At 33.8% G+C, this 27,013-nt stretch overlaps 1 protein-coding gene across 12 annotated transcripts in view; it reads right to left on the minus strand.

Annotated features, from left to right (window-relative positions):
• Positions 1 to 27,013, minus strand: part of SNX13 (sorting nexin 13) — a 135,225-nt gene that overhangs the window by 48,855 nt on the left and 59,357 nt on the right. For 11 of the 12 annotated variants that reach the window (XR_006197265.1, XM_042919663.1, XM_042919604.1 and 8 more), the window contains 8 exons: positions 19,491 to 19,612; positions 19,297 to 19,398; positions 17,960 to 18,048; positions 13,173 to 13,256; positions 9,473 to 9,611; positions 9,017 to 9,105; positions 4,410 to 4,509; positions 2,432 to 2,625 (listed from right to left, as the gene is read on the minus strand). Coding sequence is in view for 11 of the 12 variants with exons in the window: in XM_042919604.1 (XP_042775538.1) it covers positions 2,432 to 2,625; positions 4,410 to 4,509; positions 9,017 to 9,105; positions 9,473 to 9,611; positions 13,173 to 13,256; positions 17,960 to 18,048; positions 19,297 to 19,398; positions 19,491 to 19,612 (919 nt within the window). In the remaining variant the exon portion in view is untranslated. Of the gene's footprint in view, positions 1 to 2,431; positions 2,626 to 4,409; positions 4,510 to 9,016; positions 9,106 to 9,472; positions 9,612 to 13,172; positions 13,257 to 17,959; positions 18,049 to 19,296; positions 19,399 to 19,490; positions 19,613 to 20,517; positions 20,889 to 27,013 lie in introns of those variants that run through there. The other variant, XM_042919671.1, reaches the window with a different exon arrangement.

Raw genomic sequence — 27,013 nt, forward strand, 5'->3', positions numbered from 1 at the left:
ATCAATATAATAATGAGAATAAAACAACGCATATAGTATCAGACCATTTATATAAAGGCTAAAAACAAAGCTAAGGGGGCACCTGGGTGGCTTAGTCGGTTAAATGTCCGACTCTGACTCCTCTTGATTTCAGCTCAGGCCATGATCTCGTGGTTTGTCCATCGAGCTCTGCATTGGGTTCTGAGCTGACAGCAGGGAGTCTCTCTCCCCCTTTCTCGCCTCACCCCTCCCCTGCTCACGCTTTCTCTCTCTCTCTCTCAAAATAAATAAATAAAAATAAATAAATAAATAAATAAATAAATAAAGCAGTGTACAAGCAATGTGTGCTTTAGAACACACATGTATATTAAAATGGTAGGGAAAAGCAAGTGAATAATTACAAGAAACTGATTTCATCAGGAATTAAAGAAACCGGTAAACATCATAGGTGAACACAGGTGAAGAATATATTAGGGATCTTCAAAAGCATAGTAAATGTTTTATTTCTTCAGCTAAATGGGGTGTATAAAGGTGTCTGTTATAGTATTATTCTTTAAAACGTGCACTCTGTTACGTATGATATATTTCATAAGGCAAAAATATAAGCAAATGGACGAATGAGCAGGTTTCAAACAAAATTCACACTTAAATTCAAATCCAACTTTTGTGCTAGTTAAGTATAAATTAAAAGGTATTATAGCATAGCCATTACAAGTACTGGAGTGTGAGAAATCTCAAGGATTGCTGTGTCCATATTAATGAGGGATATTGGTCGATAGTCTCCTGAGTGAGGTCTTTGTCTGGCTTTGTTATCAGAATGACAGTTTGGCAATCTGTGTCTTTGAAAGCATTTGCCCATGTCACCTAAGGTGTCTAGTTTGTTGTGATAAAGTTGTTTATAATATTTGCTTATGGTCTTTTTGATTTCTATATGGTTGGTAATGATGCCTCATGATTTTGGTATCTGTGACTTTCTTTCTTGGCCAATCCTGCTAAAGTTTTTCAATTTTATTTCTCTTTCAAAGAAACACCTCTTGGTTTTATTGTTTTCATTACTGTTTTTCTGTTTTTCATTTCACTCATGTCTATTCTGATCTTTACTGCTTCCTTCCTTCAGTTTACCTTGAATTTATTTTGCTTTTCTTCTTCTGGTTTAAGATGAAAATATAAATTGTCATTTTGAGATCTTTCTTCTTTCTAACTAGGCATTTAAAGCTACAAATTTCCCTCTAAGCACTGCTGTAATTGCATCCCATAAATTGTGATACATTGTGTTCTCATTTTCATTCAATTCAAAATACCTTCTAATTTCCTTCTGATTTCCTTATGACCTAGAGACTACTTAGAAATATGTTAATTTTTAAATATTTATAATTTCTCAAAATTCCTTTGTTAATTTCTAATTAATTGTACTACGATAGACATTCTTTCTATGGTTTCAATACATTTTTTAATGTTCCTTTACTTATTTTTGAGAGAGAGAGAGCACACAAGCAGGGAAGGGGCAGGGAAGGGGAGGGAAGAAGAGAACCCAAGCAGGCTCTGCGCTGTCACTACAGAGGCTGATATGGGGCTCAGTTCCCTGAACAGTGAGGTCATTACCTGAGTCAAAATCAAGAGCCAGGCACTCAATCAAGTGAGCTCCCCAGGTGCCCCTAATTTCAATCCTTTTAAATTCAGAGTTGTTTTATGGCCTAGTAAAAAGTCTGTCTACCCTAGACAATGTTCCACAAGAGCTTGAAAATAGTGGGTATTCTGCTGTTGTTAGTGCAAGTATTCTACAGATGTATTAGATCTAATTGGTTTACAGTGTTCTTCGATTCTTGTATAATTTTGGCCATTTTTTTTTTCCCATTTGGTCATTTTCTTTCTAATCATTCTGTCAATTATCGAGTGGGTATTGAAGTCTTCAACTATTACTGTTAAATTGTCTATTTCTCCCTTCAATTCTATCAGGTTTTGTTCTATGTGTCTGTGTAGGTTTTGCTGTTGTGTTTATAATTATTTTATCATTTTAATCAACTGACCCTTTTAGCATTATAAAATGTTCCTCTTTTCTCTAAAAACAAATTTTGTCTTAAAATCTATTGTCTAATATTAGTATAGCCGCTCCAGCTGTTTTGGTTACTGCTTGCATGGTTTATCTTTTTCCATTCTTTTACTTTCAATCTTTTGTGTCCTTGAATCTAGAGTGTGTGCCCTTGAATCTTGATTCTATCATTAGTATTTGCGTGACCTTGGCAAAGTTAATTCAATTTTCTAAACATGAGTTTCTTTACCTATAAAATGAAGATAATAATATACAATAAGACTGTTATCAGATTTAAATGAGACACTGTTTCCAAGCAGCAGTGCCTAGTATAAGTAATGAATATTCATTTATATTACAAAAATTATTACTAAAGGTGCTACCAAAGAAGTTAAGAAAACAGTAACAAAAATATATCCCCACCTTTTCTGATAAATACTGTTCATATATTCCAACAGCAGCTGCTCTTAGAAGACCTTTGGTTTGGTTAGTTTGATGTTTTCCATCCTTCTGACGACTTAATAAAACTTCTAGTTGCTGTTGGGCTGTAACTCGGTATCCTTCCACTGTCATCCAGAAAAAGAGGTGTGCTTGACCTCCAGTTTGCTGCATGTAATCTAACAAACAAAATCCATAACAATGTACTTATTCATGTCACATGTTTTTGGGTGCATGTAACCATATAACAAGTTAAGAAGGATTAAAGTTTCAAATACTTAAAACCCTATATTTTCAAACTGTTAGGCAAATGCTTGAGGTAAAGAATACATCACAAATTGTTAAGCTAAAAAGACCACAGTTATGTAAAAAGCACAAACTGAAGCATATTTTTTTAAAAAAAAAATTTCATTTTTCATGATAAAATTTCTAGGGGATATAATTTCACAGAAGGCTTCATCAGAAATAAATTATTTCAATATTCAGCTTCTGTTCTCAATAAAGATTATTAATTATAATATTAATATTTCCACAAATTTAAAAAATAAGGATTAGTATCTTCAACAAGCCATGTATTTATGCTTTTGGTCATGAAAATGAAGAATCAGGGAAGTTTAATAAAAATGTCCTCCAGATAAAAGCAATTTTGATGTATAGTTGACCCCTGAACAATGCAGAGGTTAGGGGCACTGACTCACCATGCAGTCAAAAATCCATGTGTAACTTTAGACTCCCCCCAAACCATAACTACTAGTAGTCCACTCTTGACTGGAAGCCTTACCATTAATATAAACAGTTAATTAACACATATAACATTTTGTATGTTAAATGTATCATATGCTGTATTCTTACTATAAAGTAAGCTAGAGAAGGAAATTATTACGAGTCATTAGAAAAACACATTTGTATTACTGTACTGTATTTATTGGATAAAATCCAAGTAAAGTGAATCTGCAGAGCTCAAATTTGTGTTGTTCAAGGATCAACTATATTATCAAAATTACTAAATATTTATATTTATTAAAATGATATAAAAAACCCCTTTCCCATTCATGCACTGAAAGATACAAATAACTTATAAGCACTGTGTACTGCTGATAAAGTACTCTTTCCCAAACAATTTAGAGGCACCTGGGTGGCTTAGTCAGCTAAGTGTCCAACACCTGATTTCGGGTCAGGTCATGATCTTAACAGTTCATGAGCTCGAGCCCCATGTCGGGCTCTGTGTTGACTGTGCAGAACTTGCTTGGGATTTTCTCTCTCCCTCTCCTGCTCACTCTCTTTCTTTCTCAAAATAAATTAATCAATTTAAATTCATAGTAGAATCTCCTAGAGTTTATTTTTAAACACCACTGAGTGTTTCTTTTAAGTAGGCTGCACACTCAGCATGGAGCCCATGTGAGACTTGAACTCATGACCCTGAGATCAAGACCTGAGCTGAGATCGAGAGTCGGATGCTTACCCAAATGAGCTACCCGGGCGCCCCTCCTAGGGTTTATTTTAAAAGCAATTTAACAAACACACATTTAAGTTATGCAAAGCATTTCGTTCCTTCAAAACAAAATAAATCTCCACCTCGATGATTTCCAAAGAAAAGGACTATTTCAGAAAATGAAGAGCGGAGGAAAGACATAACTGGCATGCTTAATTTCAGATATTTAAATTTTAGTAATCTTTACAATTATTAAAAATTTCAAGGGGTGGGGCACCCGGGTGGCTCAATCAGTAAAGTGTTTGACTCTTGATTTTAGCTCAGGTCATGATCTCACAGTTCGTGGGTTAGAGTCCCACACTGGGGTCCATGCTGACAGTGTGGAGCCTGCTTAGGATTCTCTCTCTCTTCCTCTCTCTCCCTGCCCCTCCCCCACTCAGGCTCGCTCTCACTCTCTCTCTCAAAATAAAAAATAAACTTAACTAAAAATTTCAAGGGCTATTATTATTTTCGTAAGATGGATTTACCTACCCATAAAAAACTGTAGTGCAACATTGTCTACAAGAATGCTGTCCAAGGGGACTGTGCAAAGTTTCCCAAAGTTTGCTGCCAGTTTCACAGTATTTATTTCCTACAAATAAAAGTAAATATAGGTTAATATTTTATCTATTCACTCACTAGGTTAAAGATCATTACATAGATATAAAAACATTACACTAAAATGGAATAAAGTGTTTTTTCCTTCTCATTCATTTAGGTTCTCAAAACAGTATAAGCCTGGAGAATTTCCTAGTTATTTTAAGTTGTTTAGTGAATATGCATTAAAAGTATGATAAGCATCCATTTCTTCCAATACAAAATAATTCTAAATTATTGGAATTTCAAATATTCTCTATCTCTACACATATTTCAAATGAAAACAAATATTTTAGGGGCTAAAGGGATGTATGGAATACTCACGATGTGCAATAATAAATAAATACCAACATTCTCAAGTATAGATTGAGGTCTATCCAATGAGAAAACAGAAAATATTCAGAGTCATTTTGCTTCTCACAGAGCAAAAACTCTACAGTCTTTATATAAAATGTTCTTCTCACACTACCTAAATAGTAAATTATATTCATTTTTCAAAGTAACACAGTAAGATAACTACCTACACACAGAAAAAAATGAAAAATAAAAAAATAAAACAAACATAGGTTCAAAATTTAAAGAATCTATATGTCAAGCACAGTGCTAGGTACATTATACACATTACTTTATTATCCACAACAATTCTATTGGATAAATATTGCCAATCCTACTTACTGGAGAAGAAAGCTTAAGATCAGAAAGGCTGCCTATGATCACAGAGCTGGCAAGAAAGACTGTTTTCAAAGCCTGCAGCTTTTCCCATAAAACCCATGATGTTTCGGTAAAGTATCAGTTTGTCTGTATTCCTAAATCCATCCCTCATAACCATCTTTTTAAAAAAGAAAGACAGTGAGGTTTTTCTGAAAGTTAGGCTGCCTTAATTAGGTGTGGATACTAAATTAGATACAGGTAGTACATAAAGGAGAAAGAAGATAACTTGAAAAAAGGAGGGAAAATGTCCTCTGTATTTAGTATCTCCCTTCATATAAATAAACTCAAAATGGATGAAAGACCTAAATGTAAGATAGGAAGCCATCAAAATCCTCAAGGAGAAAGCAGGCAAAAACCTCTTTGATCTTGGCCGCAGCAACTTCTTAATCAACATGGCTCCAGAGGCAAGGGAAACAAAAGCAAAAATGAACTACTGGAACCTCATCAAAATAAAAAGCTTCTGCACAGCAAAGGAAACAATCAGCAACACTAAAAGGCAACCGACAGAATGGGAGAAGACATTTGCAAAAGACATATCAGATAAAGGGTTAGTATCCAAAATATATAAAGAACTTATCAAACTCAACATGCAAAAAAAAAAAAGCACACACACACACACACACACACACACACACACACACACACACAATGGAGTATTACTTGGCAATCAAAAAGAATGAAATCTTGCCATCTGCAACTATGTGGATGGAACTAGAGGGTATAATCCTAAGCGAAATTAGTCAGAGAAAGACAAATATATGACTTCACTCATATGAGGAGTTTAAGGCACAGAACAGATGAACACAAGGAAGGGAAGCAAAAATAATATAAAAATAGGGAGGGGACAAAACATAAGAGACTCTTCAATATGGAGAACAAAGAGAGGGTTACTGGGGGGTTGTGGGAGGGGGATGGGTTAAATGGATAGGGGCATTAAGGAATCTATTCCTGAAATAACTGTTGCACTACATGCTAACTTGGAAGTAAATTAAAAAAATAATAAAATAAAATAAAATAAAATAAAATAAAATAAAATAAAATAAAATAAAATAAAATAAAATAAAAAATAAAATACGGAAAAAAATTTAATGCAAAAAAAATTTCTTTAAATACTGTATAATAAACAGATAAGTGACTTAAAACGTTTGGCATAAAGTTACCCAATGCCAGCATATGATTTCTCCTATCTAAATCTTCTTTCTTCAAATTTATCCCTTTTTCTCCTTCCCAGAAGCAGCTCCACAGATAAGGGATGCAGAAGAGTATTCACTGCAACCTTATTAGTAATAAAAAAGATAAAGGGCCTTCTAAGACTTCAAGATGGGTAGTATGGTTAAAAAACTTCACCTCTGTGGGGATTCTGATTTTTCTTTCAAAGAAAAACTACTGTATGACCTGAACTACTAAAAAGGTGAAGCTTGATATTCAAAATAGAAGTGACGAGCTTCAAACAAGACATCTAAATTTTAAAAGGATTTGCTACCAAAAGGTGTCCCAACAAATGGACTTTAAATAATGATGATGAAGTATCACTAACTCTAAGGTCTAGATAAGGTAAACTAAGCATAAGTGAAATCATACCATTCTTCCATTCTGAATTTGCACGGGTATATAATTTTAAAATAACACTTAACTAGAACAGTCATACATACACATATACTCAGGTATACGACAAATGTGGCCTCAAGTAAGGTCAGTTATAATTAATCCAGCAAACTAAACCAAGATTTACAAAAATTAGTCTTCTGTTCCTTAATAAATTTAAATACACTCCAAAATTACAAGCCCAGAGAGTCACAATAAATTTCCAAAATAGAAAATCAGCCAAAAAAACCCTGACTACACTAAAAACTAAAAGTAGTAAAAACTGCTTTTTTTCTGTTTTAAAGCCCCATTTCTCTGCTTCTCTGCAGGGCAAAACTCCTCCAAACAGCTGCCTATAATCACTATTTCTAATTCATCTTTTCCCATTTTCTCCTGGACTGGTTTCACTTAGGGTTTCTCTCCACTACTCCAAAATGCTATTATCAGATCACCAATATTCCCCTGGTGGCAAATCTAATGGCCAATTCTGAGTCTTCATCTTCCTCAACTTATTAGCAGCCTTTGAAATATGTGATCTCTCACTTCTTTAAAAACTTTCTATGCTTGGCTTCTGGAATATCACACTCCCAGGTTTTCCTTTAATTTCATCAGCAACTTAGCTGTTTCTTTAGCTAGATCTTCCACTTTGTCTTAAACTCTAGTAACTATAGTGCCACTGAACTAAGTCTTTGGTATCTTCTTACTCACCTTCACTCTTGTAAGAAACCTCATCCATCCAGTCTCAACTTTAAATAACTGTCTAATAATCCTGAGGATCCTCAAAGTTTAGGCCATCACTGACCGTTCCCTTGAACTACAAAGTTTACCAATTAGTGAGTTGACTTGACTGTTTAACAGGGATCTCAAACTAAAACATGAAAATTTAATTCTCTCTGCCAAAACTCCTCTTCCCTGTATTATCCATTTTATAAATGTAAATAGCAACATTTTTCATGCAGTTGCTCAGGCCAAAAATTCTAGGAATCCTTTTTTTTCTCTTACTCGATATTTAATCTCTTAGTAAATCTGTCAGTACTATATCCAGTCTTCAATTACTTCTCACAACCTCTGTAGACATCTCTTACTTGACTAAAGCAGTAGTCTCCTAATGATCTGTCAGTCTCCATTCTTGTCCCCCGCAACTCCACCACAATCTAATCATCACCAAGAGTCAAAGTAGTCATTTTAAATTTTTTTTTCAACGTTTTTTATTTATTTTTGGGACAGAGAGAGACAGAGCATGAACGGGGGAGGGGCAGAGAGAGAGGGAGACACAGAATCGGAAACAGGCTCCAGGCTCCGAGCCATCAGTCCAGAGCCTGACGCGGGGCTCGAACTCACGGACCGCGAGATCGTGACCTGGCTGAAGTCGGACGCTTAACCGACTGCGCCACCCAGGCACCCCCAAAGTAGTCATTTTAACTCGTAAGTCAGATCATGTCAGTCGCCAGAACAAATCTCCAATGGGTTCCCATCATAATTAGAATTTTGAAATAATTTTGCATGGCAGATAAAACTATATATGATCTAACCCCCAAGGTTCCTCTCCAGTTTCATTCCTAATATAATCCCTTCTCATTCATTCTATACCAGCCATACTGACCTGCTCTAACTCAGCACTTTCCTATCTCAGGACCTTTGTATACGCTTTTACCTTTGCCTGAAAGATCAATAAAAGACAAAAATTCTCAGGACTTTCTCATTAATCTATCAGATTTCTCTATGCTCACATGTCACCAAATCAGTCAGCATCTATCTAAAACAGTCTTATACATTCTCTATCCCTCTAGTTTGCTTTACTTGTTATTTTTCATATTGTACATTTTTTAGCATTATATATTAATTTACTTAGTGGTTTATTTTTTGATTCTGCAACTAAAATGTTAAGTTCAATGAAGAGAGAGATTTTGTCTATTACATCCATCTAAAATGGTGCCCACTGTATAAATTTATGTAAAGGTTGAATTTTGAATAACAAATGAATAGATGAATAAATAAAAAACCTTTAATTACTGTAGCATTATTCAGGAAGTTTTTAATCTCTTTAGCTTCGTTTAATAAATAGGATAATACAGTGTATCCAAAAAGTTTTCTGCAAGGCCTTTTGTGGAGGGCTACACTGGTTAATATCCCAATTCTTGTTATTTGCTAGATATTTAAATGAATTTAAGGTATTTGTAACTAAACATTAATTAGAAAGTACTTACTTTGCCTGACTGTAACCGCTGTATTCTTGAGTCACATACTTTTTTTACAAACAATAAGCTATTTATTTGATTTTTGATAGTGTTGATATCTAAAAGCAAACAAATTGATTGTGAGCTAGAAATCGGTAATGTTATTTATGAAATACTTTAAACATGCACTTACTTTAACATAATAACCAACGAACAGAGCAAACAATAAGAGAAATAATCTGAAATTTTATGGTGAAATTATTTAATTAAAGTTAAACCATGCCAATTATTTTTAGAGACTTACAGTATTAATTGCTTCACATTCAGGAAATTATAATGCTTTTATTCTTAGCACATGTTAACATAATAAAGATTTAGATGCAGTTAAGGTAAAAAATAGCATAAAATGACACTTAGGCAAATTAAAGTTTTATTTAGAGATATAGTAATGATTAAAGAAGACATTTTCATACTTAAATGACTTACCATCACCAACCGTATCTAGAGATCGAAGATACTGTAATTCTTCTACTGCCTTATCTCTGACTGCTTCTAGCTCTCCAATATTGTCACTCAATTTAATAATGTTCATAAAGGCCTCATAGTTGCAATTAGAATCACGGATCTATAAAAAAAGTTCAAACAATATGTGCAAGGGGGACTTATTAAGGAAAAAAGGAATCTTCAGTGCCTACCATGTGCTAGGCAGAACCTTACAGCAAGTGTTTATTCCAGTGCGTATAAGAAAACAAAATGAAAACCTCTGTACTCATGGTCCCGGGAAGAGGCAGAGGAGTAGAAGACGAGATTAGTGGCAATGGAAGGCACATCGGGCAGCGTACAATATGTGTTGTGGCTTTTACTCTGAGCGGAATGAAAAGTTACTGCAGGGTTTTAAAGAGAAAAGTAACATTCTCTGACCTAAATTGCACAGAATCAATGTGATGACATAAATAACTCTGTCATTTTGTCTTTTTCTCGAGCCACGTGCTATTTAAGAACAGGAATGGGGTGGAGAGTAGAGCTGAATTTAACCAGAGTGTGGTTGCACCAAGCAAATAACAAAGATAGAGGGAGAAAAAGTAGTCAAGGATATTATGAAGTAACTAACCACTGTGATTGCCAATAAAATTTAAGTAAAGCAATAAGGGGATCTATGAAAAGGTAGCAGACTTGAGATATTATCCATTCTCCAAAGAGGTCAAAAAACTAGTGATTGTTTAAGTTCAGAACTAAGGAAAAACTGGCCAGTAAGTGTATGAAAAGATGCTCAAATATCATTTAGATATGCAAGTTAATCACAACAAAACGACAATGCCAAATGTTGACCAGAAAGTGGAGACACAAAAACTCTCAAATGGTACTACCAAAGTGCAAAATTAGAACACAACTTCGGAAGACCACTTGGCAATTTCTTTTACTTCATGTAAATTTTACTTGAGTGGTTAAAAAAAAGGTAGGTTATTAAAGTCTTGATTTTTCTAAGAATACATTAAGAAACAAATTAACAGCTGTCCATTCATCTGCTCTAGAGATAACAATATGAGCCAATTAAGTAATCTATTCCACAGTAAAAGATAAGACTTATCCTTAGTTTGTATTAAAAAAAATACATACTCAGAGATGAATAATGCAAATTCACCCATACTATTTTTAGAAATGACTTAAAACTGTGGGGTGGGGTGCCTGGGTGGTTCAGTGGGTTAAGCTTCCAGTTAAGCTTCAGACTCTTGATTTCTGCCCAGGTCATGATCTCAAGGTTGTGAGCTCCAGCCCTGAGTAGGGTTTTGTGCTCACAGCAGGGAGCCTGCTTAGGATTCTCACTCTCCCTCTCTGCCTCTCTCAAAATAAATTTTAAAAAACTAAAAAAAAAAATACTGTTGGGTAACACTAACAGTTTATACAGAGAGAAAATATGTTACTACTAAACTGCTTACTGTTGGGGGTGCCTGGGTGGCTCACGTGGTTAGGCACTGGACTTTGGCTCAGGTCATGATCTCATGGTTTTTGAATTCGAGATCCCCCATCAGGTGAGCTTGAGCCCTGCTTCAGGTGAGCCCCACTTCTCTCCCTCTCTCTCTTTCTCTCTGCCTCATAGAGTTTTCTCTCTCCCTGTCTCTCTCTCTCTCTGGCCCTCACTCACTTGTGCCCTCTCTCTCAAAAATAAATAAATAAATAATAAACTGCTCTAAACTTTTCCTTTCAAATAGAAATGAACTGTACACTAAGTTCATAGAAATGAACTGAACTAAGAACTGAGCTTATTTTAATGTTTATAATACCTATGCATACAAGGTTTTCCACACAAATAATGTCAAAAGACTGTAAACCAGACCACAAGTAGGCTAGAGATCCTTTATTGATAAACTCCTCTCTTTTAAATATATTTTCTGATATTGTGTTGCAAGTAAAATAGTGATCAATTCCTGTTCATTAAATAGCAAAAAGACACAAGCATCATACACAATAGTAGAAGCCCAAGTGTGGGAAGAACAAGTAAAAATTTGGTGTTTTGAATTCTTTTTAGACTATCTATATCTTAAATCTCCCCCCCCAAAATGTTTTCACCATACAATTAATTATACAGTTAATACAAGGTCAGCAAAAGAAAAATTGAAAGCTAAAGAAAAATATAAATAGGAATAAAAATATTTCCTAATCCCATGAGTGAGAGATAACATTCTGGTGAACATGCACCCTTTTCTGTAACACAGGTAAGATTATACACCATAAAACATCCATTTTCTGGTGTTATAACAAAATGTTTTAATACCTTTTACCCTTATTTTATTAGTTAAATGTTTTTAAATTTTACCTGTATTTTCCTATTTCTTAAAACATTACTTTTTTGTTATATACCCAATATTCCATATAAAATGAAATATATAAACAAAAGAGAAAAATTAAAACTACCATAATCCTACCTTTCTATTAACATTTCAATCAGTATATACACTATCAGAATTATACAGTCATTAATAAATATTTACATATTTGTTTTTAAAAAGCATTATCTACAAACACACATCACTTTTAGTTATCCTTTTCAACTTAAAAATATAAACATGTTTTCATATTCAAGATACACTACCATCATCATTCTTTTTAATGGCTGCAAAATATTCTACTGTGTCAATATGCCATAATTACACAATCCTCTATGTAGAACACTTAAAAAGCTTTCAAGTTTTCAGTATTATAAGCAACGGCCATTAATGGCCTTTGTTTCAAACTTATTACTACTTTAGAATAAATTTCAGAGTAAAAAAAAAAAAAAAAAAGAATAAATTTCAGAGTAGAACTCCTAACCAGAGGATACGTATTTGTAAAAATTTTAATTAGACAGATATACATATTTTTAAAGCTTTTGGTAGAGCCTAGTAGGATAAAGGAAAAGAAGAATCAAGTTGTGTGACCTCCATAGTTTGATAATGGCTAGTTTGATAATGGCTACTGGAAACAAAGAACAATAAATAAAGTAACTCTCTCCTACGAAAACTAGACTGAGTTACTGGAAAAATTCCAATTCAAGAAAATGAATCAAAGATCTGGAAGTATTTATCAAAGTATTCCAGCAACACTCCATTTACAATATTTCCTTGACCATGAATTTATTGAGGAAAGCCATATATAATCACACAAAAATAACTACTAAACTTAATAATCACTAACCCTTTGATATGTCTGCCAAGATGAGAAAACTATGAGTTAGCTACTTATATACACACTAAGCAACTTACAGAAACAAACCTAAAACACACAGGCTCCCATTCTCAGTCCAGGTTTCCTACCCCATTTTCCTCCACTATATAGTATAAAACATAAAGTACATATATTTAAGTAGTTCAGACCACAGCCGTGTTTGAAACCAAATAGCAGTTTTTAAAAGTACTCATAATCTATACACTCCGTCAGGAAAACATCCTTTTTTTAAATTTAAATAAGTGGTAACAATACCAAAATTGTGAGAGGATTATCGTATCAACAAACTTCTTACAATGAATTTGTCTAGCACTTTCAACCTATGAGCAAACAGAAATACCAGAAACATAAAGATTATCTATAAATATATTTTTACCTAATTTATTCAATAAATTATTGCTTGATCATCCTGATCCCCAGATATTATTTCTAAATTTTAAAAAAATGCTTTAAAAACAGAGTTGTAATTTTAGAAAGTACATACCATCCATATGATATATTGATTAATATAATCAGGATCACTGAGTTGATTTATTAATGGAAGAAGAACTCCTCGTGCAAGGATTTCCTGGACCAAAAATGTAAAAAAAAAAAAAAAAAAAAAAAAAAAGCAAATTTAACTTAATATACTTCTCAAATCAATAGCATAATGTAAATAACATAATGCTGTTACTTAAGAAAGATATGACACATGTAAAACTTGATAATCAACACATCTTATAAAAAGATGACCTAATACCACCTCAGTTAAAATAAATGAGATAAAGCTACCTGTATCAACTTGGCCGTATCTCCACAATGACATCTAGAGTTGAGTAGAAAAAAGCAGAAGGGTATCTCTAGTATGTTAGCATTTATGTCAAGTTTTAGAAGGCAAAACATGGCACCAAGTGTCTATGAATTCCTACATCTAATTAAAAGAATAAAAATGAAGGATAATAGGAAAAGATACACACCAATTGTAAAATAGTGGTTACCTTCAAGGGAGGAAAAGAGCAACTATAGCAAAACATTAACAGTGGTTAAATTTTGCTAGTTGGTACATAAATGTCTACTGCATTATTCTCTATACTTGTCTGTGTTTGAAATTTTTCCTAAGAGAAAATAAAAAAATAATATGGTAATATAATTATTCATCTTTCTCTAGAATATATCTTCTCATTCTTTACAACTGTTTACTCTGCAACCTATTAAAATCCTGCCCTTGACTACAGAATGAAATCTCCAATCAAATTAAACCCTGATCATTCCAGCTGAACACTTTTTTACTTACATGTTTAAGATACACTCGTGCCCTGAATTTATGGCATTTATCACTTATCATTCCCCATGTAATTGTGTTATCTTCTACTTCTCTGAAACACCGCAAATATCCAGGAACCTTCTGTATATAAGTGACGTTTGTTAGTTGATCTACTGATTTATCTATCTTCAAAAATATTTACTCAAGGTCACTGTCTTAAACATGGCAGGCATTTGATAAATATTAAAGGAATGGAAATAAAGCAAATTAAGAATTTAGTGCTGATCCTATTTATACCATATTTTCACCCATTATTAATCTTCATCCTTTTACGCATGTGATATCTAAATTTATAAAACACCATTTCTTAAGAATACTGGAAAGGCTAAATAAATGTCAGTTTAACAGGATGTTTCACTTCTCTAATTAAAGGACCAATTTATTTATTCCTTTTACCAAGATCTCTAACTTATCTGGTTCATTTTCCAGTATAATAAGTTCATAAAGGTAGCCTTCACTTTATTTTCCTTCAGTGAGTTATCTTATATAAATTCCACTTTTTGTAAGCTGTGCAAGTCTCTGACAACTATTACCTAAGGATGAATTAACATTTCCAAAAGGCATCCATGAAGGTTCCAATAACTTTCTGTTTTATAATTCCTTTCTTTTCTTCACATTTTTTAAATGTAATCTCTACACCCAAAGTGGGGCTCAAACCCTGACGGCTCACAACCCTGAGACCTAGAGTGGTATAACCTACCAAGTGAGCCAGCTAGGCACATCTTTTTTTTTTTTTTAAAGTCATCTCTATGCCCAACGTGGGGCAGGTCCAATAACTTTTTCAAGCATCTTTTAAGACATCTTACAGTCTTAAATTAGAAGTAATTTTTTATTCTTTCAAGATTAGCTTCAGTCTCCAAATTTTAAAAATTATATTTATATAATTCATTCCTTCAAGTTATGTCTCTGGCCACATATGCTCAAATTTTAATGTTTGCTATTTTTGAGAGAGCAAGCAGGGAAGGGGCAGAGAAAGAGGGAGACACAAAATTGGAAACAGGCTCCAGGCTCTGAGCTGTCACCAAAGAGCCTGACCCGGGGCTCGAACTCACACACCAGGAGATTATGACCTGAGCTTGTAGTCGGTCGCCCAACCGACTGAGCCACCCAGGTGAACTCATATGCTCAAATTTTTAAATGTACTATGTAAGAAGAAAATGCATAAATAAAACCAAGTTTTTTGCAAGTTTCTTTGCAAAATAAGAAAAAAACACATGTGGGAAAGAATTTTGAATAGATCTAGTGATTCTTATTAGTCAATGCAATCTGTCAATCTGTCTTAGAAAATTACTTTGATCTTCTAATTTGCCTCATGAAAGGGTCTGGTTAGTCAAGATGTAATCCTATGACTCAACAATTCCTATACAGGTTCTAGTGAAAGCTCTAAACATTCCAAAATAGGTAGCCTTTTCCTTATAATTTCTACTTTGACAGAAGTGCCAGCTGTCCAATATGAAGGCTTAAAAGCTACAAAGTCACTGAGGCCATGAATCTTTAAATAAAACATGGTAATGGAAAGAAAGCAGACACGACTAAATAGCAATTATTACAGTCAAGTTCTGTGATTTGTACAATTCATATAAAGGATCCCTATAAAGGAAATAAGTAACAACTCTTTAATCTGTTATTTAATCTGATCAAAAGCATCTTTGGGGAAAACCTGAATTACCAACAAAAGAAAACTGATCAACCATCAAGCTGAAAGAAAAAAAGAAAAAACTGATTTGCTGAATATAGTACCCTATAATTATTCAAACATAAAGAAATGAAATAATGGTCTAAAAGAGCAATCTATAGCAAAATATATTTGCTTTTTAAACAATCCTACTTATTTAAACTATAACCTCATGTAATAAGGCACATCTTCATTCCATCTCCTAAAAGTCAATTTAATCTTCAAGAAGCTAAAGTAGCATGTACACCACAGCAGCAAGAAGGGCAAATAGGTTTCCTCTTACTAAAACTAATTCTCTGACTGGGTATCTGCTATGTGCCAGGTGTGATGATAGCCACTAAGTACATAATGATGATACAGATATGTCCTCTGTCCTTATGGGGCTCACGGTACTACTGGCAGAAAGAGGCAGCAAGTAAATAAACACAACAACCCAGTTATAATATTAAATATGGCAAATGCTATGAAGGAAAATAACTGTTTACTTACGTATGGTAATAGGGAATTATGAGGGAAGTTTAGATTGGGTGGTCAGGGGAGGCATTTCTGAGAAGGTGAGATATGAAAGATGTAGACAATTTACCCAAGAAAATAAGGGGAACCATTCTGAGCAGACAAAAAAGAGTATAAGATGGCCCTATGGTGGGGAGAAAATGGCACTTTTGGAGAAATCAGTATCACTGGAATACAGTGACTGCATGGCACAAAGGCCAGAGAGGTAAACAAGGCCACATCATGCATGGCCTTGCAAATCTCTGGAAGAACTCAAGATGTGAAAAATTTACTTGATGGTCATGGCATTGGCTAGGATGGAGAAAAGACTTAAAAGGCAAGAGAGGACATGGAAACAAGAGTAAGATTTCCATTTTGGACATTTGAAGTTTAAAAGGTCAATCGAATGGTGATTTCAGTGGGCAGCATGTCACAGTAGCCTGGGACTCATAAGTGAAGTCTGTACCAAGATATAAATTTGAAAGTCATTAGCACTTGAATGGATTTTAAAGGCATAGGAATGGGTAAGAAGAGGGCTTAGGATTAAGAACTTAAGTATTTAAAAGTTAGATATAAGAGGAGTTAAGGCATCTAAAAAGGACTAAAAAAGAGACCAAGCGAAGAGAAAAATCAAGAGAGCAATGACATGGAACCCAAGACAAGACAGAATTTCAAGAGGGAAAAGATTGTCAGCCATAAGGAAGTAGCTGAGACACTGCCTAGCAGTGGCTGTCAAATGTACCAGGAAGACAATGATTCTGTGAATGAGAGCTATAACTGACTACCAGTATCTTCCTTCAGTGACAGTTGTGAAATCTAGCGATTAACCTGTCAGGTATTTTACCACCCGTGATAATGACTAGCCCAAATAACTGGTCTTAAAAATACATCATCTATCAGACATTTCCTATTAAAACCAATCATTTTCTACCTAATTCACAGTACCACTACCCTACTTGAGAAGGACACTGAACTCAACTTAGGTACTAAGAAATTGTGTGGTATTGCTTAAATAATAACATATAAGCATAAAAGCACACCTCAGCAATTAGTATCTATTTTGCTGGATGATAGACTAAAAAGATTCTAAGCTTTCCTTTTCATATAAATTAGAAGCTTTCATTTTACCCATTCAACCAGCATAATAGTTGTAGCTAGCTAGCATTTCTCAATCATAACCAGCAGCCAAAACCAAAATATTATTCCTTTATATCCATATTTGGAATTTTACTCCAAATGTTTACATACAGGACATAAACATTCCAAAACTACTGTTCTCATCCCACTTAATAATTTTCTAATTATAAGAAGCAGAATCTTAACTGTCTGGGTTTTTTTTTTAAGTTTCTATCCAGAAGTATTATTTTAATTAGCCTCATTCCAGTAAGTTTATAGGTAAAGCTATATTAAATAAAATCTAAAACATATCCTTGTTATAACTCAAAATCCCAGTATCTGACTCTAAGGCAGTTTGTCTAAGTGTTGTCCAGAGACCTCTGAGGGTTGGAGGGAGACAAACACACAGTGTTATTTTCAGAAACGAACATGATGGTGTGATGATATCATTAATTAACTAATGGAATGTGTGCTTGTGCATTCTTGTGTTTCAAAATTTCTTAGTTTTAACTTATGATACAGTAAATATTGATAAATAAATCTATAAACAAAAACCCATGTAAACAAAAACTCTTTGGGGTCCTCAATGAGTTTTAAGAGTTTCACAGGGTCCTGAGACCAAATATTTTGAAAATTATTACTCTAAGTTTCTTCAGACATTTATTTAATAGGAGTTTACACTTACCCTGACAAAGTATCGCATGATCTTGTTCTGGAAATCTCCAGGAGGTAGCAATAAATATAGTAAGACCTCACACAGATCCCTTAGGAATCCTAGAAATGAAAAAGGTGGCCATTACATTAGAAAATATAAAATCTCCACCTACTCTTGATTAAAAAAAACACAAAAAGGCAGAAATAAGCAGCTGATTATACAAGTTTATTATTTCAATAATTAATTAGTCCATACAGTATTCATTAAAGTTTTTTCATTATTCTCCAAACAGTAACTATTCATTAATCAAACTAATATTTTTTTTATTCTGCTCAGTTTTACGCTATTTTTGAATCATTGAGAAACTTCAATTATAAAAGTGTTTTCCCCAAAACAGTTTTAGCTGTACCGTGTATTCTACACTTCTACTACAAATTACCTTGTATACGTAAAAGCTTCTTGCATATTTTAAGATATACCTGTAATTCTTCTTTCAAAGAAAGAACTTCCACTATTCTGTCAGATAATAACAAAAGAAGAAGTTATGCTCTTCTACGTTACTAATTTATGAGGGCTCAATTTACGCACATCACTCTATTTCTTCTATTTGGTTATTATTTCAGGTCAGTGCTAAGGAAATGGCAATTAAAAATTGCATTGCACAATAAATATAAAAAGGAAAGAAGAAAAAAGGATAAAAGAGGAAAACAAAAAGTTGCACACATTGTAGAAGTCAAAGAAAACAGTTTCCACAACCACAAACGCTTTTCTGTAGTTGTTCATATGCTAACATTTCCTGGAAACGTAATTATACAGCCGATTCTGTTAACAAAAAATGTGTCAAGTAGCAAAGACTCTTTCTGACTCTTTCTCAGTGGCTATAAAACTAAAAAAAGACATCTTCAGCTAAAACTTATCTAGTCTAACCTCTGACAAAGAAAGTACAAGTCCATTCAACTCCATAAATTTTATCTGAAATTATACTCATTCTTTTAGAAAATATTTTAGGGTAACAGTGTATTCTTGAAGTAGAAATGATAAACTCAAGGAGAAGATAATCTACTACAGATCATAAAAAGTAAATATACAATCATAAAATGTTTGTGCTTGCTATATTTTAAGAGAGGTAATCTCTAATCTCATCTTCAAATTTTAAAGATTACTTTAAAAAAAAAGAAAAGAATCTGGAAACTACTTTTAATAGCTAAAAAAAAAAAAAAAAATACAATGAATAGTGACAGTGTCTACACTATGCTACCTTTCCTGTAAAAATAATTTCACCTTTTACCCTTCTATTCGTTGTTCAGCTAACTTGTCTCTAACCATTCTGCACACTGTTCTCCAAAGACTTAAATTGAAAAGAAAACCTTCTTCATCTTTGGGAGAAGTGCACACTAGATCACGGCAAACATCCTTCTCCATTTCAACTTCAACTTCAAAGAAGGTATCCACAAGATCTTCTGCTGTACCTGGACAAAGAAAAGAACAATTCAAGAAATGCAGAATAATAAAGAAAAACAGATTTTAAAGTCCTAATTTTCAAAGGCAATAGACATATTACCTTTTGCTTGATCATCTTTCTCTGTTATCTTCTGTTGAGCCTTTCTGAATACTCGTAGGTGTGTGCCAAAATCATCTACAATGCGTGTAGTAAAATAAGGTTGCCAGTCTATTTCTTTTGACCTTATAAAAAACACATTATATAAATGTTTTAATCAGAAAGTATAAATTCATTTTAATGACTCACAGACAACATGATCATCACAGAGACTGAATTTATTTATAATGAGATTTTGTTCAGTTAATTACTATTACATCTTAGTCCTCCCTTTCACAAGACCCAAAGTATATCAAATCTACTTGATTAGGTCTTTGAACAATATTATTTGAAATATTTTATCTGCCACAGCTTAAAAATACTTTCTAAGTGCATAAAATAAATAGAAAAATAGTTTTTCCAGTTATATCTGAAATGAGTCTGACAACAGGTATATCATGTAATTTCTCACCCCACATGTAAGAATAAATTAGGGATTCAGAATGTTTTTGCTTGCTTTTAAAAGAGCATTTGAGACATTTCTTGATTCCTTCTGAACCCTTACTGAATTCTCCACATTCTTCGCCTTAATTATACAGCCCAAGTTCTGAACCAAATACCATCAGTAGGAGGCTGATTTCCATTTGCAGATACTAGCACTTAAAAACTTGATCATTTGAAATATAGTCCCACAGAAATAGTTTAAAGAATGATATAAAAAGTCACTATCCATGAAAAAGAGGATTACTAATTTTATTAAGCTACCTAGTACTCTATTTTAAAAGTAACAAACCTCAAGAAACATTGCTAATTTAGTACACCAGTGAAACAGGTAACAAAACAGATAAGCCGAAAACAGTTTACACCTGTCCCTGGATTAAGTGATATTTTTAAATAGTTTTTCCAGGGCTATTTTCCTTAAATTAGCATTCAACTTAATTCACCTTTTTTTGAAACAAACCAAGTAGATAAAAGAAAGAATCTACTCATGAAGATGCTGGGGGAGAGAAGAGCAAAGAAAAAGTAAACTATAATTCATTATGTTATTTACCCAAATATATGTAATAAAGAAGCTAATGAAGAAATTAACTTGATTATTGTTGCACTTCTGGAGAAATCTTAAAGGTGGCAATAGCATAGAGGACTGTAACAGACGCTTGTTTTCAAATAAAAACAGAAGTTATTAATACAGTATTTTTTTAAATGAACAACCATAATTCTGATACATACATGGGAAGAAAGAGTAAACTTTAAGTACATGAACACAAAAACAAATTAACATTAAAAAGGTAACCTTCACTCAGGGATGTGAGAAGGGGTTAACATTATTTAGAGTACTGTAAGAGCCATAGTATATAACCATATACTACATTTAATAACAATACTCAGCCTCAATTTAAAAATAAAAATTTAAATCTAGCAGTCTCTAGAGTTTTCTTTATTCTTATTTAAAAAAGAAAAAAGGGCGCTTGGGTGGCTCAGTAGGTTAAGCATCTGACTCTTGGTTTCGGCTCAAGTCATGATCTCACGGTTTGTGAGTTTAAGCCCCGCATGGGGCTTCACACTGACAGTGAGGAGACTGCTTGGGATTCTCTCTCTCCTTCTCTTTCTGCCCCTCCCCCCCTTTCAAAACAAATCAACTTTAGAAACAAACAAATAAATAAATAAATAGAAAAAAATAACAATCTGTATAAGCATATAAATAACTCAACCTTTGCTTGAGTTATTTATAAAAAATCATCCATACCTCAAAATTTTATAACAGAAATCAGTTGGTATAGGTCATTACTCATTTAATCGATACAAGGTTCATTCTAACAAATTTAGAAGCTGAATATGTAAACTTTCAAATTATATCTGTTACATTTCATGGTACAATGCAATTGATATATTTTGCTGAATTTTGCAAACAAAATACAATTTACTAATTTAAAATTTTTTAAATATTATTTGAGAAAGAGAGAGAGCATGAGCAGAAGGGCAGAATGAGAGAAAGAGAGAATCTCAAGCAGGCTCCATGCTCAATGCAGAACCCAGCACAGGGCTCAATCTCACAACCCTGAGAACATGACCTAAGGTGAATTCAAGAGGCAGATGCTCAACCAACTGAGCCATCCAGCCATTCCAATTTACTAATTTTAGAAGGTGTTCTCAACTCATCTCAACTCATTACAGACAGCAACACTCAAAATAAGTGAAAATAAGCAATTCAAGTACATAAAATTTATTTTAAATTTAAAATAGGGATTTCTACCTTAAAAGATAAATATGTTGAGGATGAAAAAAACAGGGAACACAGTATTCTATATCTCTAAGATCACTATTTTCTCCTCGCTTAACTCACTTCCACTGAGTATGTGCAAATTTAATGTTAATCTCAACTCAAAAGAACTCTTCTAGGTTAGGAAGATAGAAGAAGAATACACTGCTTCCCTTTGTAAATTAGAAAAACATCTACTAAAAATTTCTAGTACTATTTATCTTTTAAAACTTATGGAAATATTCTGAAGATAGTGACGTACTTTCTAAAATTATGTAATAGGTAAAAATGGAACATTAAAAATCATTCAATTTATGTGACAGCCACACTTCCTTCTATTGATCCACATGTAGTTTTCTATTAGAGCTCTTAGTATCAATTATTCTTAAATTATATCTACAAGTCAAGGCTCTTTTCACTTTGTTTAAACTATTCCTCCACATGATTCTTATTCTAATAAAAACACTTGGATTATTACACAATAAAATAAAATTCATTTTATTACTATTATAAGCTTTCATTTCTTGAATTTAAATAAGAAGAGAATTATTGCCTATATTACCAAGGGGATAAGTGATATAGTCAAACCTACCCTGAGATTCTAAAATTTACAGCAGGCCGCTAAAGCCTTTCTGTCATATCTTGGCAAAATAGTTGCAAAAATTAAGAAAGTTAACTAGAAATGCAAACAAGTAATGAAGTTTTACTAAAGTATAAGAGCAAAAGCCAAACCATCAAGTTTACCTCTCTGAACATATATTTGCATGTCTTTATCTCCATTCCTCCGGCCAGCATTCTATTCCTGGCCTTTTATTTTAAACGGTTTCCCATGTCTACCACCTTTGTATCCCCATCATTCTGGATGCATACAGCAGCCAGAGCGATCTTTTTAAAAATACAAATATGATAGTACAAGATAAGAGATTCAAAACCCCTTCAATAACTCCCCATGGATCTTAGGGCTAAGCATGAACACTTTCTCTAAGAACGTGCATACCCAGGATGACCCTGCTTACTTCCTCATCACCATCTGTTCCACCCTCTTACTTCCTTTCTGTTCTGCTGACTCACGGGCTCTTTCCATTTCTCAAACTCAAATACGTCCTGTCTTATTTCAAAGCCTGTAGATACGCTGATCCCTCTGCCAAGTTTGTTCACCCCCACCCACCCTCCACACATTTCCCTTCTCTCCCTCACATTCACTTGACAATTCCCACTTACTTTAGAGTTCATCTAAAAAGTCAATTTCACTTGGCAGCCTTCCCTGACCCTCACTCTTCTCCCTCTCTGCCTTATTTCTTCAGACTAGGTATGGATCTGCAGTGATACAATGTCAAAGCACCAAATTTTCCATTCTTTATAGCACTTACAACCTACAGTGAAATAATTCAACTGCTAGAGATGAATTTAATTGCTGAGATAAAAACCTCAGGAAGCCAGAGACTTTGTCTGTCTTATTCTGTGTTCCTTTTATTCACAAGGGTATCTCCCATAGCTAAACAGTGTGTTGAACACTGGAGGCACTCGATGCATACTGATTCATGGATTCCTCTTTCAGGGTCAAAACACTGTTAACAAGTGTCCCAAGAGAGACAACATGAGGCACACATGACGGTTCCCTATTTAAGTTCTGAAATAGGACACAAAGTGAGAAGTTCTTCTTGCCTTTCTAAATCCTAAAGTTACTTAATGCTAATACCAAAACAAGACAATGAATATCCCAAATATGGGGGTTGACAATGAGATTATATAAATTACATCACTGATTCCATCTATGCTAAGCAGTGTACAGCTCATCATCAGTAATGCAAAAAAACACACCAAAATCAAGTAACTATTTCTGTAAAAGAGCACCATTACATTAGTTGTGAAATTCAGCAAGCCACATCACTTCCCAGGGTTTGTTTTCTCTAAGGACTAAAGAGTTTTAAGAGTCCATGATTATATAACCTGAATACGCATCCAAGCATGTACCACACACACACACACACACACACACACACACGCACACACAGGACATGGAAAACTGGTAACTGGTAAGAAAATGAAAATATCTGACCAAAAGGAGTCATGAATATATTTCATTTTAACGTAAATCATATAAACTTTCAACATAAAATAAAGACTTTATATTTGACCAAGGTTTTGCTAAATGATATATCAATGTGGCTTTTGTCTTTAATAAAACGTTCCTACACTGCAACAGTTTGGCGCCCAATTCCTTTTAAACAGTATAACTAAAGACATTTGTGAACAAATCTGAATGCAGAGTCTTTCAAGATTTTCCACCAATATTTCTGGGGCGCCTGGGAGGCTCAGTCAGATAAGCATCCGACTTCAGCTTCAGGTCATGACTTCACAGTCGGTGAGTTCAAGCCCCGCATTGGGCTCTGTGCTGACAGCTCAGAGCCTGGAGCCTGCTTTGGATTCTGTGTCTCCCTCTCTCTCTGCCCCTCCCCCTGCTCATGCTCTGTCTCTGTCTCAAGAGTAAATAAATATTTTTTTAAAAATTAAAAAAAAAAAGATTTTCCACCAATATTTCATTACTTGTCTTGTGCACACCTGATTCAACTATAATCCATTTAACACCTAGCTTTGAGTAAAATCCAATGCAAAAGGCAGTTTTCATAGAAACTACCTTGCCATTCTCATAGTTCTTCCAACTATGTAGGAGTAAATTAAATGATGATTATAATAAGCTTAACTGGGATACACACATCTGGACAAATACAACTTTCTTTTTTAACATATTTGGTTATCTTTCTCCTCTAAATCACACATGTTCAGCTAACAACACAGACCAAGTGGACCAGATATTCTGGAGGCCAAGCATACTTTTGAGAAACCTAAAACTCAAAAGATGGGAACAAGAGCGGACATAAATGCTAGAAAGTGGTCTTTTCACCTAGCTTTAATGCTGAGGGCATAAATCTGTATGTCTTACAAAGGGAATAGAGAATACTGGTTAACTGAAATAAGTTAAGAGAATTGCTACCACAGCAGTACAGAATTGGAAACATACCAAAACTAGCTGAAAATTTTACTGACAATAACTACACACAAAAGTAGAAGTGAAGTGTTATGCTGTAATTTAAACGGATTAAATAAAGAAGCTACATTTAAAACAAATCTTATTGAATGAGTGGTACTGAAATGGGAGAAAGACAGGATATAGGAATGAGCAAAAGGAGGGAATAAGCATGGTATATGTAAGGGTCATCATGCGGTGGATGTGCCTGACTAAAGACGGGGTGGCTGTTGGGTAGTAAAGGCAATTTTCACATCCGTGGCAGAATACTTTCCTGGAAATGGTCTTTTATGTCAAAGGGATAAAAGTAAAAACTGATTTCCCGCCCCCCCCCACACACACACACAAAATCCTGTAATAAATGTTGTGTTCCTGATGCCACATTTTTTTTTTCAGAAATAACTACTAAGACCCTATTTGAATACAGTAAGAATGGCACTGAATACTGCATAGTGTGTACGTGTTTAAGTGTATATGTATATAGACACACACATACATGTACATATCTGAAGGCTTTTTAAAGATATATTAACAAAGCAATATAATAAACAATCACATAAAATTATAATAATATGTATTAATCTCCTATATCATCTCTTTTACCTTCTATTTTAAAAAAATGGGCATTTGAAAAAAAGTCTTTACTGTAGTAAAATTCCTACTTTTTCCTGGGTAGATTTTAATAAGCAAGAATCTTAGAGGAGATTTTGAAAAATGTTTTACTGCAGTAGAGGGCTTTTGATCAACTGATCCAAAGACATCTTTTAGTGAAAGTAGGTGGCCTGTTAAAGAAGAATCCCTTCTTGAGCCACTGAATCAGGCAGTAACTTCCCCCTCATAATTCACTATCAGAAAGGATACACACTTTAACATAAACCTTAACTTGTTTCCAGCCTTCAGGAGCCCTTGAAGGACTACTTTGTTACAGTGTCCAAAGCTTCAGCCTGAAATTGAATTTGTGCAGGTTTTTAAGGCACAGAACTGTAAACTTGCTTCTAAATCCATTAAAAGAATTACCCTTCGTGCCATCTCAACTTACTCATAAATACATGTGACCGTAACCATCTCTCCAGAGCACCTTTGCTTCCCTTTGAAAATCTACTTTAAAAATGTAATTATAAGGATATGAATAAAATAATGAAACTTTTTTTTCACATTACTGAATTTACATTAAATTTACTATTACTCTTTACCATAATCCTCAAATACATATAAAAGAACTGAATCATCAACCACACAAGGAAACAAGTCTCACTGCTTCATCATTACAAATCTGTCTGCTCCCTTCATTGGAAGCACCTTTTCCCAGCAGGGGAAAAAAAAGAAAGTGGGAGAGCCAAATGTGCACATTCCTTTTCTAGTTCCATGTTCAGTGACTGCCTGCCAATAGCTTAAAATCAACTATGGGAGGAATATTTACACTTCACAAAACTTAGACTTCTAAAACGACAAATGTATTGTTTTCACCATTCTATAAAGAATAGCAGCCATAAATAATTTGGATAATAATTTTTTTTTTCATTTTCAATGATATAAGACTTAACCATCGAGAAAAGATTAGTCCACTAAATGTCTTTTATGTCTTAAGTCAAGCATTCTTCCTAACCACATAGAAACATAATAATAAGTATAAACAAACTTTATTATCATTCTACTCTAAGACCTCCTACTAGTAAAACAACAGATAGAAGAGCACTTTAATTCCTAAGTAAATCAAATTTCATTAGCAACATAAGACACTATAAAAAGTAACTCCCCAAATGGTATCCAAAATGTAAGGTATGACAGAGTATGTGAGTGCATGTTTTGAGGATGAGGTATGACTGGAAAAATAAAAACAAACCGACACTAATACAACCTGACCAAGGAAGTCTTAGTATTTTAGAATTTCAAGGGATCTGAAATAATTACAAGTCCCACCATTATAGAGCCAGACTTCAATTACTTCTTCTAGATCATACAGTTAGTGAGATCAAGGCTTTAGTTTTTTTAATTTTTTTAAAAAGTTTATTTATTTTTGAGAGTGAGAGTGAGCACAAGAAAGGAATGGCAGACAGAGAGGGAGACACAGAACGTGAACCAGGCCCCAGGCTCCACACTGTCAGCAATGAGCCCAACGAGGGGAACCCACCCACTGTATTCTCAAGAATACATGAACATTTAAAAAATTTTTTTAAATTAAAAATAAATAAATCAGGATTCTTAATTTTCCATTCAGTGTTTTATTTACTGTGCCTTAATAACACAAAACCTCCTGAC

This window comes from Panthera leo, chromosome A2, assembly GCF_018350215.1.
Source record: "Panthera leo isolate Ple1 chromosome A2, P.leo_Ple1_pat1.1, whole genome shotgun sequence".
NCBI lineage: Eukaryota > Metazoa > Chordata > Mammalia > Carnivora > Felidae > Panthera > Panthera leo.